Genomic DNA, 15,221 nt, shown 5'->3' with positions numbered 1-15,221 from the left:
AGCAACGCGCGCGCGCGGAGCATGCGCAGAGGGGCGCTGTGGGCGGGAGGCGGCGGGGCTCGAGGTGTGGGAGTGCTAAGGGGCAGGTGGCGACCGTTAGTGGCGGTTGGCGGCGGCGGTTGGTGGCCATGGCTACTGTGGTGAAGAAGATCATCAGCTCTGCTAAGGCGCCCGCTCCGCTGGGCCCCTACAGGTTTGTTCAGCAGGAGGCTGCGGGAGCAAGAGGGAGGGAGAAATATCCTAGCTAGTGTAAGTGGCCGTTGTGAATGTCTGGTTATCCAAAAATCAGATCTGGACAGTGAGGGGGACGCAAGTGACTGGAGGTGTGTGGGCTTTTTCCCCCCTCTCTGTAAGGCTAAAGAAATGGAGCCTCGCCCCCACCCCCAAAAAGAAGCCTGAGGTCAGATGTTGTCAGCTGTGTAGGCCAGCCAGGAGTGAACCTGAGGTCCGGACGGGGTTGAGGTGAATGCCGGCCCTGTGTGTTCTTGGCAGTTAGAGAGCTGACAGAGAAATCTTCTCTTGTTTACTGTGTGCAGCAATGTACTGTAATGCTTTTCAGTGTCTAAGCCGTTGGCTGCAAAATTAAGTAGGATGTTGCTAAGTATTTTCTCAAAGAACTGGTTGGCTGCAGTGGTTTAGAGCTTAACTCATTTCTTTTTTTTTTTAATTCCTAAATTTAATTGGAGAAAGGCTCCTCTTTGGTATCTGGATAAGTGATATGTAAATATTGTGGGATTTGAAGGCTCTGAGAGATTTTTATCAGCATTTTCTGAGGACTTGTAATGTTGCCTTCTGTCTCTTCTTTCCCATTGTAAATGGAGTCTCCTTAGGTTTTAAGTTTTCTACTTCTCTGCCTTCAAGAGTTTTTTTTTTTTCCTCCCAATTACATTAGAATTGAGCTGAGCTTTGAACTGTTTTTGTGTCATTTATAGAAATCGTAAAGATGGAAATAAAAAATCCAGAAACAGATGCAGCATTGTTAGGTGAAGGTTAACTTCTGTAAACTRTGAATTGTTGGATAATTTCAGTAAGGGACTTGGCACAGTTAGAACATGAAAAACGTGGGAAAAGATGAATTCTGCTACTGCATATGCACTAATCAGCCTAACCCAGCCTATCCTTTACTGTAGCCTTCCTCTTCTGCTGTAAAGTTACTACATTCCAACTTTTTTTTTTTTTTTTTTGCTTATTGGTGGTATTTAATGAAATGCTGTATATTGTACAGCCTGTAACTGATTTGACAGATCTATCATTAACTTGGTTTATCAGGTTCCAGTGAACTTCTCAAAGTCCAGTGAGCAAAAATGCACAATAAGTAACTGTGATGTTTCTGCTCTGAGATCTGAACATGGTAGCAGAAGAATGAGGGCTTAAGTAYGAATGAGGAATTGGGATATAGGGGTTACATTCGTCATTCTCCTACAGCTCTTCAGGTTGAGTTATGGTGACCTGTTTTTACCACATCTTTGTATTTCCAACACCTCATCCAATTTTGAGTAATCTTATGTATAAACACACGTATACACTCACAGCAGAAATGTTCTTTTATTTAGGAAAAAAAAAACCCTGATTAGCTTTTACAGTCATTGTCTTTAAAGAGAAAGTTTCTAAATTCCAGCTCTGTTGTATGATGTTTTCCTGGGGCCATAATATCTGTCTAGTTATGCGCTTCAGTAAACTGAAATCTGAATGACTTTAGGCACATTCTTAAATCTTTAATGAATCAGAAATTAAAGAGTAACTAGGATCGACCCTAGGTGAAGGATACAGCTTTGTATATTTGTCTAGTTGAAATCTGTGAGCATTGCTCACAGCTTTGAATGCAGTGTGAGCRCACCACTTTAGTTGGGGAATTACTAATAGTATCAAGTGAACAGGGGATGCCTCTGATGGCTGCAGGAGAAGATGAGGAGCAGGGAAGGTTGCTCTAAGTGCTCATCTGTCTGTTTGCAGAAAGCTTCTGCTTTTTTTTTTTTTTTTTTTTCTCCTAATTATTCATGATTTAGGAATGTTCAAAAGCCTCTGTTGTGATATATGGTTTGTTGTTTCCTGTATAATAGGCAGTACAGGATCTCTCTCTGAGGGAGAGAGCGCTAAGATCTTGCTTTTGCTTGGAGAACTTGTCATCAAACTGAAGCAAAAGTTTGTGGTCTAATAGGAAGAGGTTGTGGACCTTATAGGAAAAAAWGGTAAAATAGAAGACTCTTCTCTGTGAGTGTTTATACACACATTCTGTATCAAAAAGATTACCTCAACTACAAAACCTTTCTTTTGACGGTTTCTCTAGTTTGCAAGGTATAGTTCTGTCATTTACTCTAGCTTAATAACCTGCTGATGTCAGAGAGGATAATCATCAAAGAAAATAATCTACTAYATCAAATAAGCTACTAACTTATTTTCCCCCTTATGAAATTGTAGGGGAACGTGAGACAGAGGTAAAAGGGCAGTGTTCAGATTGCCTAACTTTAATGATTTTTAATGAGTGCCTAAATTAGGTTAGGCTCCCTATAAGGTTGACGGAGAGAGCGATTAGAGAAGAAATCTAATAGAAGTGCTCTTAGAAGAAAGCTTCTTTCTTTCTCATTTGACTTTATAGGGAATTTACTCTCTAATTTAGATGTATCAGGCTGGTGTCTGACTAGTCTGTATAATGTAAGAGGCTTGTTAAGCTGTCAAAACACAACTTTTTCTCATGAGATGAGAAGATATTAAAAAAATATATTGCCACACCACAAACATTTTGAAAGGATTCTTTCTCTGTTTTTTTTTTTTGTAAGTTATTTTTAATTAGCATCTAAAGAAAATTACCCCTTGCATAATGATTATTTTGTGCTCTGTATCTTAATTTTAATCCTTTAATCTCTTTGTGTAATTAAGCAAAATTACCAGTGGCTAACTTTACTTCTGCAAAATCACACCTGACAGTTAGATAAAAATGTATTTCAGATAGTTTGAATTTTGCATTTGTCTGAATGGACTCTGCCAGATTGCCCAAGTTTTGTTCAGAGGAGCCTGATTCTGCTGGGAATGAAGTGATGAGGGTGCTGTGCTTACTGTCCTAATTCACGACCATTAGAGGAAAAAATGATGAATTTAATAATTACCTTCCCTGTGTGTATCTCCTCTCTTTCCATTGCTCTGCAGCTGTGATGTAGATGAAAGTATTGTCCACCTCTGTTGAACTAGGATGGGATATTTGGGCAGATGGGAGAAACATTAATTCAGCCTGTGCTCTGTGTTAGCTCCAGTTTGGATGCTGTGTGTCTGTGTTAGTGTTGAGTGACTGTTCTGATGCCTTGGGCCTTTCAAGAGACAAGTCCTTTTACTTGAAATGCAAAGCCATACTTATGTAGCTGTGTGCTTCTGTGAGAGACTTAATCCCAGCACTTGCAGAACACAAGCAGAGAGAGCTGGTGACTGTTGACAACTTGTGCATGTGTAACTTAAGTCCTGTATCTTTCTGAGATGCTCTAAATCACTGAAGTAAATGCAAAATGCCCTTAAAGGAGAGTGCTTGCAGAAGTGGATAGTCAAATGTTTTGATTGAGAGCTCATTCAGAAATATTTTGTCCAACCTAAAATGTCACTAATTCTTTCAGCCAGGCCGTGCTGGTCGACCGGACCATGTACATCGCAGGGCAGATCGGTATAGAACCTTCCAGCGGGCAGCTCGTCTCTGGGGGGACCAAGGAAGAAGCAAAGCAGGTGAGATGTCTTCTAGCAATCAATTTGCTATGGGGTTGGCATGTGCACACTTAAACAGGAACCCGTGAGGATTGGAGGCATCTCAGAGAGCACCTTCACATCTTCCAAAATGGGAGGAAGGCAGGAGGGAAAAATGCATCCCACCCACCCCCTGCCTTTTTTTTTTTTTTTTTTTTTTTAACTCAACAGCTTGGCAACCAAGGTAGGAATCAATTTAATACAGGAAAGAGTAAATGCAGGAAACAATCAGATCCCCAGTAAGAAACTGGCTTTGAATTGAGGAAAGAGGATTTCTTTCTCCAGGAGTAAAGAGGATGTGTGGAGTAATAGGAAGGATAAGATAAGGGCATCTTACATTCTCATTTAATGAGTGGGTGGGTGGTTCAATACTAGGGGTTTTGAGGAAGTTCGTTCTTATTATTTCTTTTTTTTTTTTTTTCAATCTATCTCTGGTTTTGCTTGCCCGCTAATGACTCTTGAAGGCTGCTTGGGTAAACTCAAACTATAACCAAGGATGTAGTCAAGTTGCAACATGTACTCAAATATGACATGGCTTAAAGATTTTGTCTCGTTTCTTTACAGGCCTTAAAAAACATGGGAGAAATCCTAAAAGCTGCAGGTTGTGACTATTGCAATGGTAAGTGCTGCCATGATGATGGCAAGTAAGTGACTTTCTTTACCTTGATTAAAGAAATAAAAATAAAGCTTTTTTAAAAGCTGTTTGCTAAGTGTGTCATTGTTATCAATAGCTGGCAGGGACAAAAGGCACAGGAGTCTGAGTTAAAAAAAAAATAAACATGCAAGTCTTCTTTATAAGTATCTTTTTTATAGGTGGGGGTATCGATGGGTGTTTGACTTTCACTTCAGATTCCTGCCTGTGATACTAATATCTAACCTCCTTATCAAGTAGGCTGAACTGTAGATTGAGCTGTAACTGCTTACAGGCATTTTAAGAATCCTAGACTTCAGTTAAAAACAGGTCTGTAGCAATGGTGTTAATATTCTAGGCACTTTCGGCACCTATATATATATATATATAAAATACATATAAAATATATATAATATATATATAATGTTTAAGAGGATTTTAATATAATGTTTAAGAGGATTTTTTGGAACCAAACTGGGATTGATATTGGTTTAGACAGTCATAGATTAAAAAAAAAAAAAAAAAAAAAGGAGAGAGAGAGATCCTAGCATAGACCATATCTTCAGGCATTTTATTTTAAAGGGTAGCAAATACATATTTGCATACATATATAAATACTCATATAATTTTTATAAATATAGCATGTATGTGTATGATATAATTTATTGCCATCAGTTGCATTAAAGCAGCTTTTTATTTCACCCACTGTGTCAGTTCTGTGCCTCTGGAAAGAATTGAGCTTAGAATGAAATTTAAAGCAGATATTTTCAAAGTTTGTCAGGGATATCCAATTTTAATAGGTACTAGATATCAAAAATTCTTAGGTGATTTGAAAGATCTCAGTCTAATAAGTAAACAGATTCTTTAATCACATTAAATGTACCTGAGAGTTTCATAAAGAAATCAATATATTTATGTTTTGAGACACCTTGTTGTTTCTAAATAGGTGTAGAAATAAGCTGATTTAGTAGCTCTAATAGTCAATATTTCCATGCAAGACTTTTGAAAACAATGACAACATTTCAGATAAATATTTTGAATATAAATACGATGTAAGTAATACGCTAAAGATTTTCAACTTTTGTATAAAAGTCAAAGATCCAAATTAACCGCAGTTATGTAACTTCTAGTTGTGAAGACTACTGTTTTGATGGCTGACATGAAAGACTTCAATGATATTAATGACATTTACAGGCAATGTAAGTAGATGCTTTGTTTCTATTTTATCAGTAGGGCTCGTAGAAAGTTATAATTGCTCTAAAGCGTGATAATGACTATAATTTCGGATTCTTTAGGATTCTCAGAGAAATGAAAAATTAAAGCTTTTAAAAGAATAAGAGAGTTTAGAAGACTGAACACAGAGCGAAGAAGTTGATTCCAGTGAGCTGCATATTGAAAAAGAATGCACACTAGTTTGTTTTTTTTATGTAGCCTTGGATTTTCATTAGATAGATAGCATTTAAGAATTGTAGGAACTGATAGGCAGGTTACATATTTACTCTTTGCCAAAGCCCCTTTAAACTCAGTAAAGTGGTTCTAGCTGTTCATTAACTTTGACTTGTTGGCCTGTCTTCGCAGTGCAGTGAAATTACGATTTCTGGTAATTTCTGGATTACCATATCTCTCCTTTGTAGACGTTTCATTTGATGACGTAAATTCAGCTTTTATGTTTTGACTAGTATTTTCTTTTTTTGGTTTTTTTTTTTTTGTTTTGTTTGTTTTTTGTTGATGTTCATGGGTTTTTATGTTTGTTCGTTTTAACCTTTGTTTTAATACCCTTGAGCTCAAGGCCGATACCTGAGCAGAGGAATAGGTCAGAGCTGCTGGGCAAGAGACCTTTTTCCTCTGTCTTTCTTTGGTAGGAGTGAGGCTGACCCCAAGTTTACTTCTGCAAGTTTGGAGTCTTTGTTCAGGATTCTTTTGTCGGGAACCTGGTTTTCCCTCTTGATGACGGCTGTGAAAGAGCCCTCATCCACCCTCTCGTCTCTGCAGTTGGATGGTCCCTGCTCTGGTTTAATCTTTTCAGGTTCTGCTGAGTTAGTGCTAAGGCTGTGTTAGCAGAGTAAAAGAAATCATCGCTAGCCTTTGGATCATGTCTGTAGTTGCATTCTTGATGATGAATGGTAGCTTGCTGAGGTTTTAGAGCAGTTAGTGGCCAAAAAAGAAAAACAATTTGGTACAAAAGACCATTTGTCTTGTAGCCTTGAATTTCAAACCATTCTATTGATTCCTTTTTGTATGCATTACTTTCAACTTTGTTTTATCAAGCAAAGATAAATGATTGGTGGATTTTTAATTTACAGTTTTCACTAAAAACTTCCCAGCCAGAGCTGCGTATCAAGTTGCTGCTCTGCCGAAAGTAAGTGTCACTTTTTTGCCTACTTCTGAAACTTGCTGGCAACTTTTCTTATACATGAATAGGTTCCAATGCAGTTATTTTGGTGGATAATCTTGTTAAGCATTTACTTTTTGTTTTCAAATATATCAGTCTTATTCCCACATATAATAAAAGACATCTGAAACCATGAAATATGGGTCTATTTAGTGGGAGTTGCCTACTACCCTAGAAATAAGGTGTTATTGTACTTAATATCAAATTTTCAGTATTATTTAACATGGCTAAATTAGTATACAACTGTCAGCAATATAATCTCCTTCTGATATCTGTTTTTACAAGGTCAACCTTTTCTTATATGTTATACATCCTGTTGCTTCATATTTGTGTATATATACACACACACACACACACACACATTCTAATATGTTTGTGCGTTGTTTTGCTCACAGGGTGCCCGAGTTGAGATAGAAGCTGTTGCCATTCAAGGATCGATCCAAGATGCTTCAGCATGACTATGAATAGACACTAACTGTCCTGCAATGGCAATTTTAGATTCAGTGTTCTTCCTTTAGGTCCTGGTTCTATGATTGACCCTAGRCAGTTACATACTTTTGACATCACTACTCTTACCTAGGAAAGGGGCTTTGGGAGCTTACATGCTCTAAAATGCCATCTGGGAATTAGCTTTTTTGCAGGCAGACCCTGAAGTCTATGGGAGTTTTGCTGAAATTAGCTGAGCTAGTTGCTCAAATCAGGGTATGTCTGAACTTATTGCAGGTAGGGGCCTTATTTTGTGATTGTGACTGGRTACTTGGATAACGTACACATTTTTTAGATTAATGTATGACAGTTTCACTAATGGTGATGGGGACACRGAAAATTCTAATAACTATTTTTGTAATTAGTAGGATTTAGTAACTATTTTAAATAAAAATGATAGAAAGAGGAAACAATAGAATGCTTGATACTAGGACTRAGATACATTTTCACTTCTCTGTTGTGGGGAATTTTGCTGTATTTGTTTCTAAGCCTTCTTGAACACCTTTTACAGAACAGATTAATGTTGGGACCCACTCACATTTTGTTCATGTGGAAGAGATCACTTGAGAGAGTGAACACTCATTTCAGAAGGAAGAAAATTACACTTTCCTGAAGTAATGTGCCAACATTTATAAATCGTTTGTARATGAATCTCTCCCTGCAAGCTTTTTCATAGAAGTTAAATTTCACTACAGCTTAACTAAAAAAATGAAAAAGACATTCCAAGTTGGTGAAGGGAAAATATCCTTCTTAATGAAAATAAATGATAATTGCATCTATAAAATGTGCTGTGTCTTTTGGGAACAAACTTTTGCTGATTCTTATTTTAAAGTAAGCGCTTTGCATAATTATTTACTTGAAATTCAGTTCTAACACTTGGTTTTTCAAGGCTTTTATGCTTTTTGTACTCCCTGACGAGAATTCTGTATCTAGCTGCTTTAGTAAGAACTATTTCAAACCAACAAAAAAGATATATTACTGATCTCCTGATAGTGAAGGATGAAAAGAGTCTTCCAAGTTAAATACTTTCAGATACAGTGACATTAGCTTTTGGCAGTTCTCCTGGTTAAGAACAGAAGCATCTTGGTAGCATTTAAACAATACAAAGAGTCAGGCTGGTGTTGATATGTTAGCCTATACCTCTGCATTTATTTTCTAGACAAACAATTAGAAATGGATACTCTGTTTTTAAGGAGCTTGTTGGAAAGTCAGCTATCTTCTCATAGGCTGGGGTGGGTTTTTTTTTTTTGTTTGTTTGTTTGTTTTTGTTTGTTTTTTAAATCTTCCACACAGCCATGTGCCAGTGCTCAGTGTTGGCTCAGTATTGGTTTATTCAGTGTAAATGAACAAAATGAACTTGCTCATTTTTGATAAGCCACAGAGCCTGACTGGGTTTGTCACTCCAGCCCTTATTACAGCAGCATAGCAAGGAGGAAGTATCATGCAGGTCAAGTGACAAGGGACAAACTGTTCAAGAGCTTTAAATCCAAAGTGCAGTTCTACCATGTGCATATCGCTTGCTTTCTATGTGTCTTGTTAAAATATCTATTGGTGATCATCTCTTACGCACTTAATTTTTATGTTAAGTGTGCAAAGAAATCCAAACCAGGAGCATGTGTTCAGCTGCTATCTGTAAACACCTGGTATTCGAGTATRAATTACATATATAGGTAAGGCTGAGTTTGAACATCCTCCTGCAAATAAACCTGCACAGCAGTCTTCTGTGGCCCATATTGATCCTTGCATAATCTACAAACATCCCACCAGTGATCTCTCACCTTCCTGCTTGTTAGAACTACTTTCTAGCTCTCAGTACTTTAGTTGCACTGTTATGATAAGTGAATTCCATATTTTTTCTCGGGCATTTCTAGTATTGCCTTAGCAGTATTTAGGTAAAATTATACAGAAACTTGTAAGCTGTAAAAACAATCAGCCTTTCCAAACATGGATTTAATTGGGAATATCTCCTGGCAATAAGGGGACTGTCACAGCAATTATATACAGCTGTATGGCTTTTTATAGCCATCTCTTGTGTTTCTTTATCCCCCTTATTTCCTTATTCTTCAATGAGGGATAATGTAACTGAGTGCAGTTACATTATTTAGGCAGATTACCTATATATATATATAAATATATATATATAAATATATATATAAATATATATATATAGGTTCTTTTTCTTCATTGCTTTTCACAGATGTAATTACTTTGTTGGAATATATTCTACTTATTTGTAGCAAGTATCCACAGTGTTCAAAATAAGCTCAGCTCAGCCTTGTATGGCTTATGTAGAGTTATCCCTTGCTACCTCATGTGCTCACAGYGTATTAGTGTGACCAGCTGCCTTATTTGTGCTACGTTGCCTCTTTGCCTACCTAAAGCTAACACTAGGTGGCAGTTTTGATTTATTTATTTATTTATTTACTTTTGTGCAGACCTGACTGTTYGCTGATTTAAAGTACTTCACAGTAAACTCCTTTGGCTGTCCTCATTGGTACAGAGGGGTATGAATACACTACCATTTTTCACAGCAAGATGAAAATAAGCAAAAAAAAATCACTTTTATTCATAGTTCTAACATAGTAGTTTTCAACATAAATTAACAGCCTTCCATGTAGATGGCAACAACTTTATTTTTTTAAGCGRTGTTATATTACTTCTGTGTTTTTGTTTGTTTGTTTTGCTGTTTTTTCTTAAGGCAAAGCCCAATAATTCTCCCACTTGAAAAGCAAATATTTTGGATAACTTATGTCTCAGTTAGGCAAACTACATAAACGTGTATGAGCACAYTTTAACAGGCGCTAAGTTAAATGTAGCCATTTTTGTTAGCCAGACTGAGCCACTAACAAGCACAATACAAAGTTGCAATTCAGCTTGACATACTAATTTCACCTTCAAAAATTTGTTTCAATCATGTATAACTTAAAAAACTAAAACTGCACTTATATTTCTGTGATGATAATGTAATACTTAAATTTGCATTTTCTGTCAGGTGGTTTTTTTAGATTTTTTTCCCAAATGATTATGTTCTCAATTGATGAAACAACACAAAAGTCAATCTTCAGTATCTAATTTTAACAGAACTTTGCTTTCTGCTGAAATATTTAGCAAAACTTCAGTTGCTCTAATCTTCTGTTGCAAGCACCTCACACTTGCTGAAGTTTTTTTTCTGAAAGCAGGTATATGTTAAGTGGAAGAGCAGACTCCATTGCTAAATATATTCTAGAATCCTAATAGAGTACACACATACACAGGGGGAGATGGGGTCCAAAATGAACCTCTCCTAGGGCTATGTTTATTGGGAGCTGAAACAAAATTCCTACCARAGGTTTCTTGTTGGCCTGGTGGTTGCTTGTTCCTTGAAGGAATCAAGTACTGTGTGGCATGGAATGATACCCTTGCATGAGGTAAAAGGCTGAACATTGCCTAGGTTTTAGCAACGTTTCTGAAGTGGGTTTGCATGTTSGTTCTCTGTATGTTAAAATAAAATTTAAAGGAAGCTGGGGTATCCTGCCCCAACTTTGGAGGTTTAACCTGCAAACAAGAACTCCCGAGCATATTTATCATATCCCTAGCATGGAAAAGACCTTTGATCCACAGCCCAAATTCCAGCCTTGCCAGCTGTGGCAGTCAGAGGTGTGCAGAGCTCAGTGGCTGCTCGTGTTTGGGCCCTTCATGCACGGTAGGTGATTTGGCAGCTCGTGGAACATAAAGGCCTCTCAGCCCTAGTGCCGTAGTAGGGATGGCACTAAGTAGGGATGCTCAGCATAAGTCTAACAGCCAAGTGCTGATCTTACGGTGATTTATGTGATTAATGTTTCGTGTGGGGGACATATTTCAGCTTTTAGAAGGAAAGAGCTGAAGTAGCTTTAATATCAGTTGTAACCAGAAAGTACATGAGAAATGAGATGTTGAGGCACTGACTGGCTTATGTTCTTCTTGCTTCCAGTTAGATCTGCTTAATGTCTTGAAACAGCTGAATGCTGAGGTGAAAGCGAGCCAGGGATAGGACAACTGGCAATGGATGTAAGTTGAAACCCAGGCAGTTCCATCTCCATGTGAGGAGGAACTTCTTTCCTGTGAGGGTGACAGAGCCCTGGCACAGGCTGCCCAGGGAGGCTGTGGAGTCTCCTYCTCTGGAGGTCTCCAAACCCACCTGGATGCCGCCCTGCGCCCCGTGCTCTGGGAGACMCTGCTAGAGGGACCAGCAGAACGAATTTCTACTCTTTATCGCGTCCTTAAGACCAATTATCTTTAGGGCCTGTTTTCACAGAAAAAAAATATATTTGAAGGATTTGCCATTCGACTTCAGCTACAAAATGATTATTCAGCATGAGAGAAAACACCAAGGAAGTGTTGATCACAGCCTACTTTTTCAGGAGAACAGGACTACAGGGAAGTACAAGAGATTCTCTCTTCTTTGGGAACAGGCTGAAGTCTCTGGTTAGGAATCTGTTTTAGAAGCCGCATGTGTGCAGTGTGAGCTATGTGACTTAACACAACTTATTGGTCAGCAGGAATGTTATCAGCTGCGAAATTCTAAGTGTACCAAAATTTATAAGAATAAAGGAACTTGTTCATAGTTAAGTGTCTTCYGTTTTGCAAAAATTATCATGTAAGTTACACTGCTGTTCTTTCAATAAATGAGTATTTAAAATAGAGCTTGGCAGAAGACCCCCATGTGGCTACTGGATATTGCACCCTGTATGTGTTTCACTTTCTGAAGAAACGACCACTGCATTTAATTACAGCTCAACCCAGTTCGCTCTTCCATTCCTTCATACACCATCACCCAGGCCTTCAGAGAAATGATTCAGGGGTACAAAAGCTCACAGCACTTAGATTTTCATTTCTGACTTTTTCTAAGCTCAGATAATTGACTTAAGATCTGAGAAGGCACCTTTGAAACCTCCAAACAGCATTATATAGGATTAAGAAATGTAGTATAGCACTTTTTTTTTTTTTAAGTAAAAAGTCCCAAATGAAAACAGAATGAATATCCTGTTGTCAAAACGTTTTCGCACTGTGCTAGCGTGGACACAAGGCACTCTGAGGCAAGGAGGTGAAAGTTCAGGCATTTGCAAGTCTTGAAGTCTTGGCAGCTTCACCTCAAAAATATCTATATATAAAACTTATTCTGCCTCTTATTCGTGTTTGAGGCAAAGTCCATAAAAGCTTTCCTATTTTCCAAACCCCATAAAATTAAGGAATGTTCATGAAGACAGAAGAGCAGGCCCAAGAAGATGATATTCATATAGATATAACTTCTATTCCTCATTATTAGCTGTCTCTGAAATGAAAAAAAAAAGAATTAAATTAGGATACAAAATAATATTCAATATATCCTATAGGAATATGAAAGYATCACAAACTCAAGGGGTTATCTGCCTTTCTGCAGGATATCTGTAAGGATGTTCTGTGTGAATTTAAGGATGTTCATCAGCCACCTCTGCTTCCTCGTCCTCCRTCCCATTCACAAACAAACTTCCCTCTCGCAGACATTAACACCATTTATGCAAACTGGTTATACTGCAATAGACTCATGCTCCTCCCCATCTGCTGCTTTTTCTCTTAACAGCTTTTAAAACCACTAGATTATTTTAGTCACATTCGACAAAGAAGCAGACATCTCATTAAATCTTACTCATAAACAGACATGAGGCAACGCGCACAAAATGAAACATAGGAAATGACATTTAAACATAAGAAAAACATTTTTACTGTAAGGGTAACTGAACACTGGCACAGGCTGCCCAGAGATATTGTGGCATCTCCATCCTTGGAGATATTCCAGACCTGGCCAGACACAGGTTTKGGGCATCCTGCTCTAGGTGACCCTGTCTGAGCAGTGGGGATGGACCAGGTGATCTCCAGAGGCCCCTTCACCAACCACTCGGTGGTTCTGTGACAATGTCTCACCCAGCAACTGCTGCCAAGCCCTGTGGCCAACGTGCCTTGGCCATCAGCAGCAGATAGAGGAGAAACGTCAAACTGCCTCTCTGTGAAAAACAACTCTGAAAGTTAATTTGAATGAATAATGCTAACATTGCCTGGGAACAGAAGTTCCCTCTAGTGATCTTGAATTCACCATGCTTTTAGTGTAATGGAATATGCCGCTTTTCAGAGACCTTTAGCTACCTTTAGAGCACTGTTCATTTTGCACAGCAATCAACTCATATCCTCTTATTCATATCGTCTCAGAGACGAGGATTTGAGTATTTCTGATTTCTCTTTAATGTAAGATTTTTTCCATTCCCCTTAGCGTTCTTGCATCCCTGCCCAGAATCTTGTTTTAGTTCTTCCACATCCTTTCAAGCTGGAAGGATTGCTCTGTTACACAACAGCCACTGACATGGCTACTGCTCCATTCCTAACATTTCTTGCCCACAGCAGTTCACCGAGCCATTTACATTGGTATCTTCCTATCATTTGAAATGTATTATGAAATAAAAGCGGGGCTRCTTATTTTACTTCCTTATAAGTACTATATTCTTATCACAGTGGCAAGAAATTTGCCTGAAAGCTGTGAAAAGTCCAGGTGTAAGATAGTCTGTACTCCTCCTGCTGAGGCTGTTGCCTTCTGCATTACAATGCACACTAGTCTGGAGCACTGGAGAACATTCAGCAGGGTGGGGAGAAGATCTGCTCTTCAACCCCTGCAGTAACATTTGCTGGTGGAAGGGAGGGAGGTGTCTGCACTGCCTGCTCTTCGTTTTCCAGGTTCTGGCAATACCACTGGCAACCACTGCCACCTTAGGCAGGAAAATACCCAAAGGAAGTTGGTGTTCGCAATAAATTATGTTAGATCCCAGTGAATACTGGGCAGGGTGATGAGAACCTTCATCGTCACTGAAATTCTCTCCTGGAGAAATGGGAGCATAATCCAGGAATCTGCTGGAGAAAGAGTCCTATGACCTGCCACTAACTGGTGTTTCCAATCGCCCTTTATTTGGCCCGTGTCCTTTCACTGCCACCACGTGACCGCGTTGGCTCTGGAATGCGCTTTCACCCCACACTGCACTGCTGATTTCAGCTGACAGCAGAAAACWGGGGGATCTAAAATGCATGTCCAGCACAGATGGGAAATCACAAAGCCATGTTTAGCCATTATCTCATGAAAACAACTGCAGCAAATAATAATGAGCTGAGTCATGATTTTAACACAGGTTTATTTATTTTCCCGTAACAGCCTAACACTAACAGTCTACCACTTATCCCAAACAGGAATAATTTACCCCTGTGAAGACTGGTGTATTATATAAAGAAGATCCATGTAAAGAGCATGACTTACAATCGACTGCTTCCAAGAATATCTCTTTATGTAAGTTGGGGGGAAAAAAAAAAGAAGTTTTGTGCTAAAATGCAGAAAGCAGCAGCTGTTTGCCCACAGGAAGATGCCAAGATGTGCTCATTGGTGATAGCCCAGCTTTTCTGTCTCCTGGACAAAAACACATGCGGTCCTGCACGGCTCTGCCAACATACCTATCTCTGCTGCTGCTGCTGCTGCACCATCCACGGCTTCTCCTGTTTCTTCTTCTTTTGTTTCAGGCCCTTCACTTACTATCTCCCTGAGCAGCTTGGTTTCCACCTGTTCTCCCGTCTCACCTGGGAACAGTAATGATGGAGATCAAATTAGGATGCACTGAGGAAGGCCCTGGCTGCTCCTGCTCCTTTCCGCAGAACGGATTCCGTTTTGCCAACCCTCCGCTGCCCTTTGTAAAAGTATTGGCTGAATGAATCCACAGGGAACAAATATGATGTTTCCAGTCACCTTCCATTATCCATGCAAGCAGGCCTCATGTCCATAAAAATTCTCTCAGCACTTTCACAAAAGGCCCTTGATGCACTGTTCAGTACACATCACAAGCAATATTTTTGTTCAAATTATTTTTCTCAAGGTAACGAGTGTTATTTTACATATGTGTGTTTTCATCCAAAAAAAAAAGGAACAGAACAGGAATAGAAAACATGGTGACATGTCGTTCTGCT

The 15,221-nt window shown here is 38.8% G+C and overlaps 1 protein-coding gene across 1 annotated transcript; it reads left to right on the top strand.

Annotated features, from left to right (window-relative positions):
- Positions 1-109: 109 nt before the first annotated feature.
- Positions 110-7,871, top strand: RIDA (reactive intermediate imine deaminase A homolog). The gene is made up of 6 exons (XM_026050034.1): positions 110-193; positions 3,600-3,705; positions 4,288-4,342; positions 5,485-5,553; positions 6,658-6,713; positions 7,142-7,871. Exons 1-6 carry the CDS (start codon positions 129-131, stop codon positions 7,202-7,204), a joined length of 414 nt encoding a protein of 137 aa, XP_025905819.1. The 5' UTR covers positions 110-128; the 3' UTR covers positions 7,205-7,871.
- The last annotated feature ends 7,350 nt before the right edge of the window (positions 7,872-15,221 follow it).

This window comes from Nothoprocta perdicaria, unplaced genomic scaffold (assembly GCF_003342845.1).
Source record: "Nothoprocta perdicaria isolate Ctin4 unplaced genomic scaffold, notPer1 scaffold_64, whole genome shotgun sequence".
In the NCBI taxonomy this organism is placed as follows: domain Eukaryota; kingdom Metazoa; phylum Chordata; class Aves; order Tinamiformes; family Tinamidae; genus Nothoprocta; species Nothoprocta perdicaria.
Note: the sequence above shows the minus strand (reverse complement) of the source record. Positions and strands in the feature narration are given on the sequence as shown.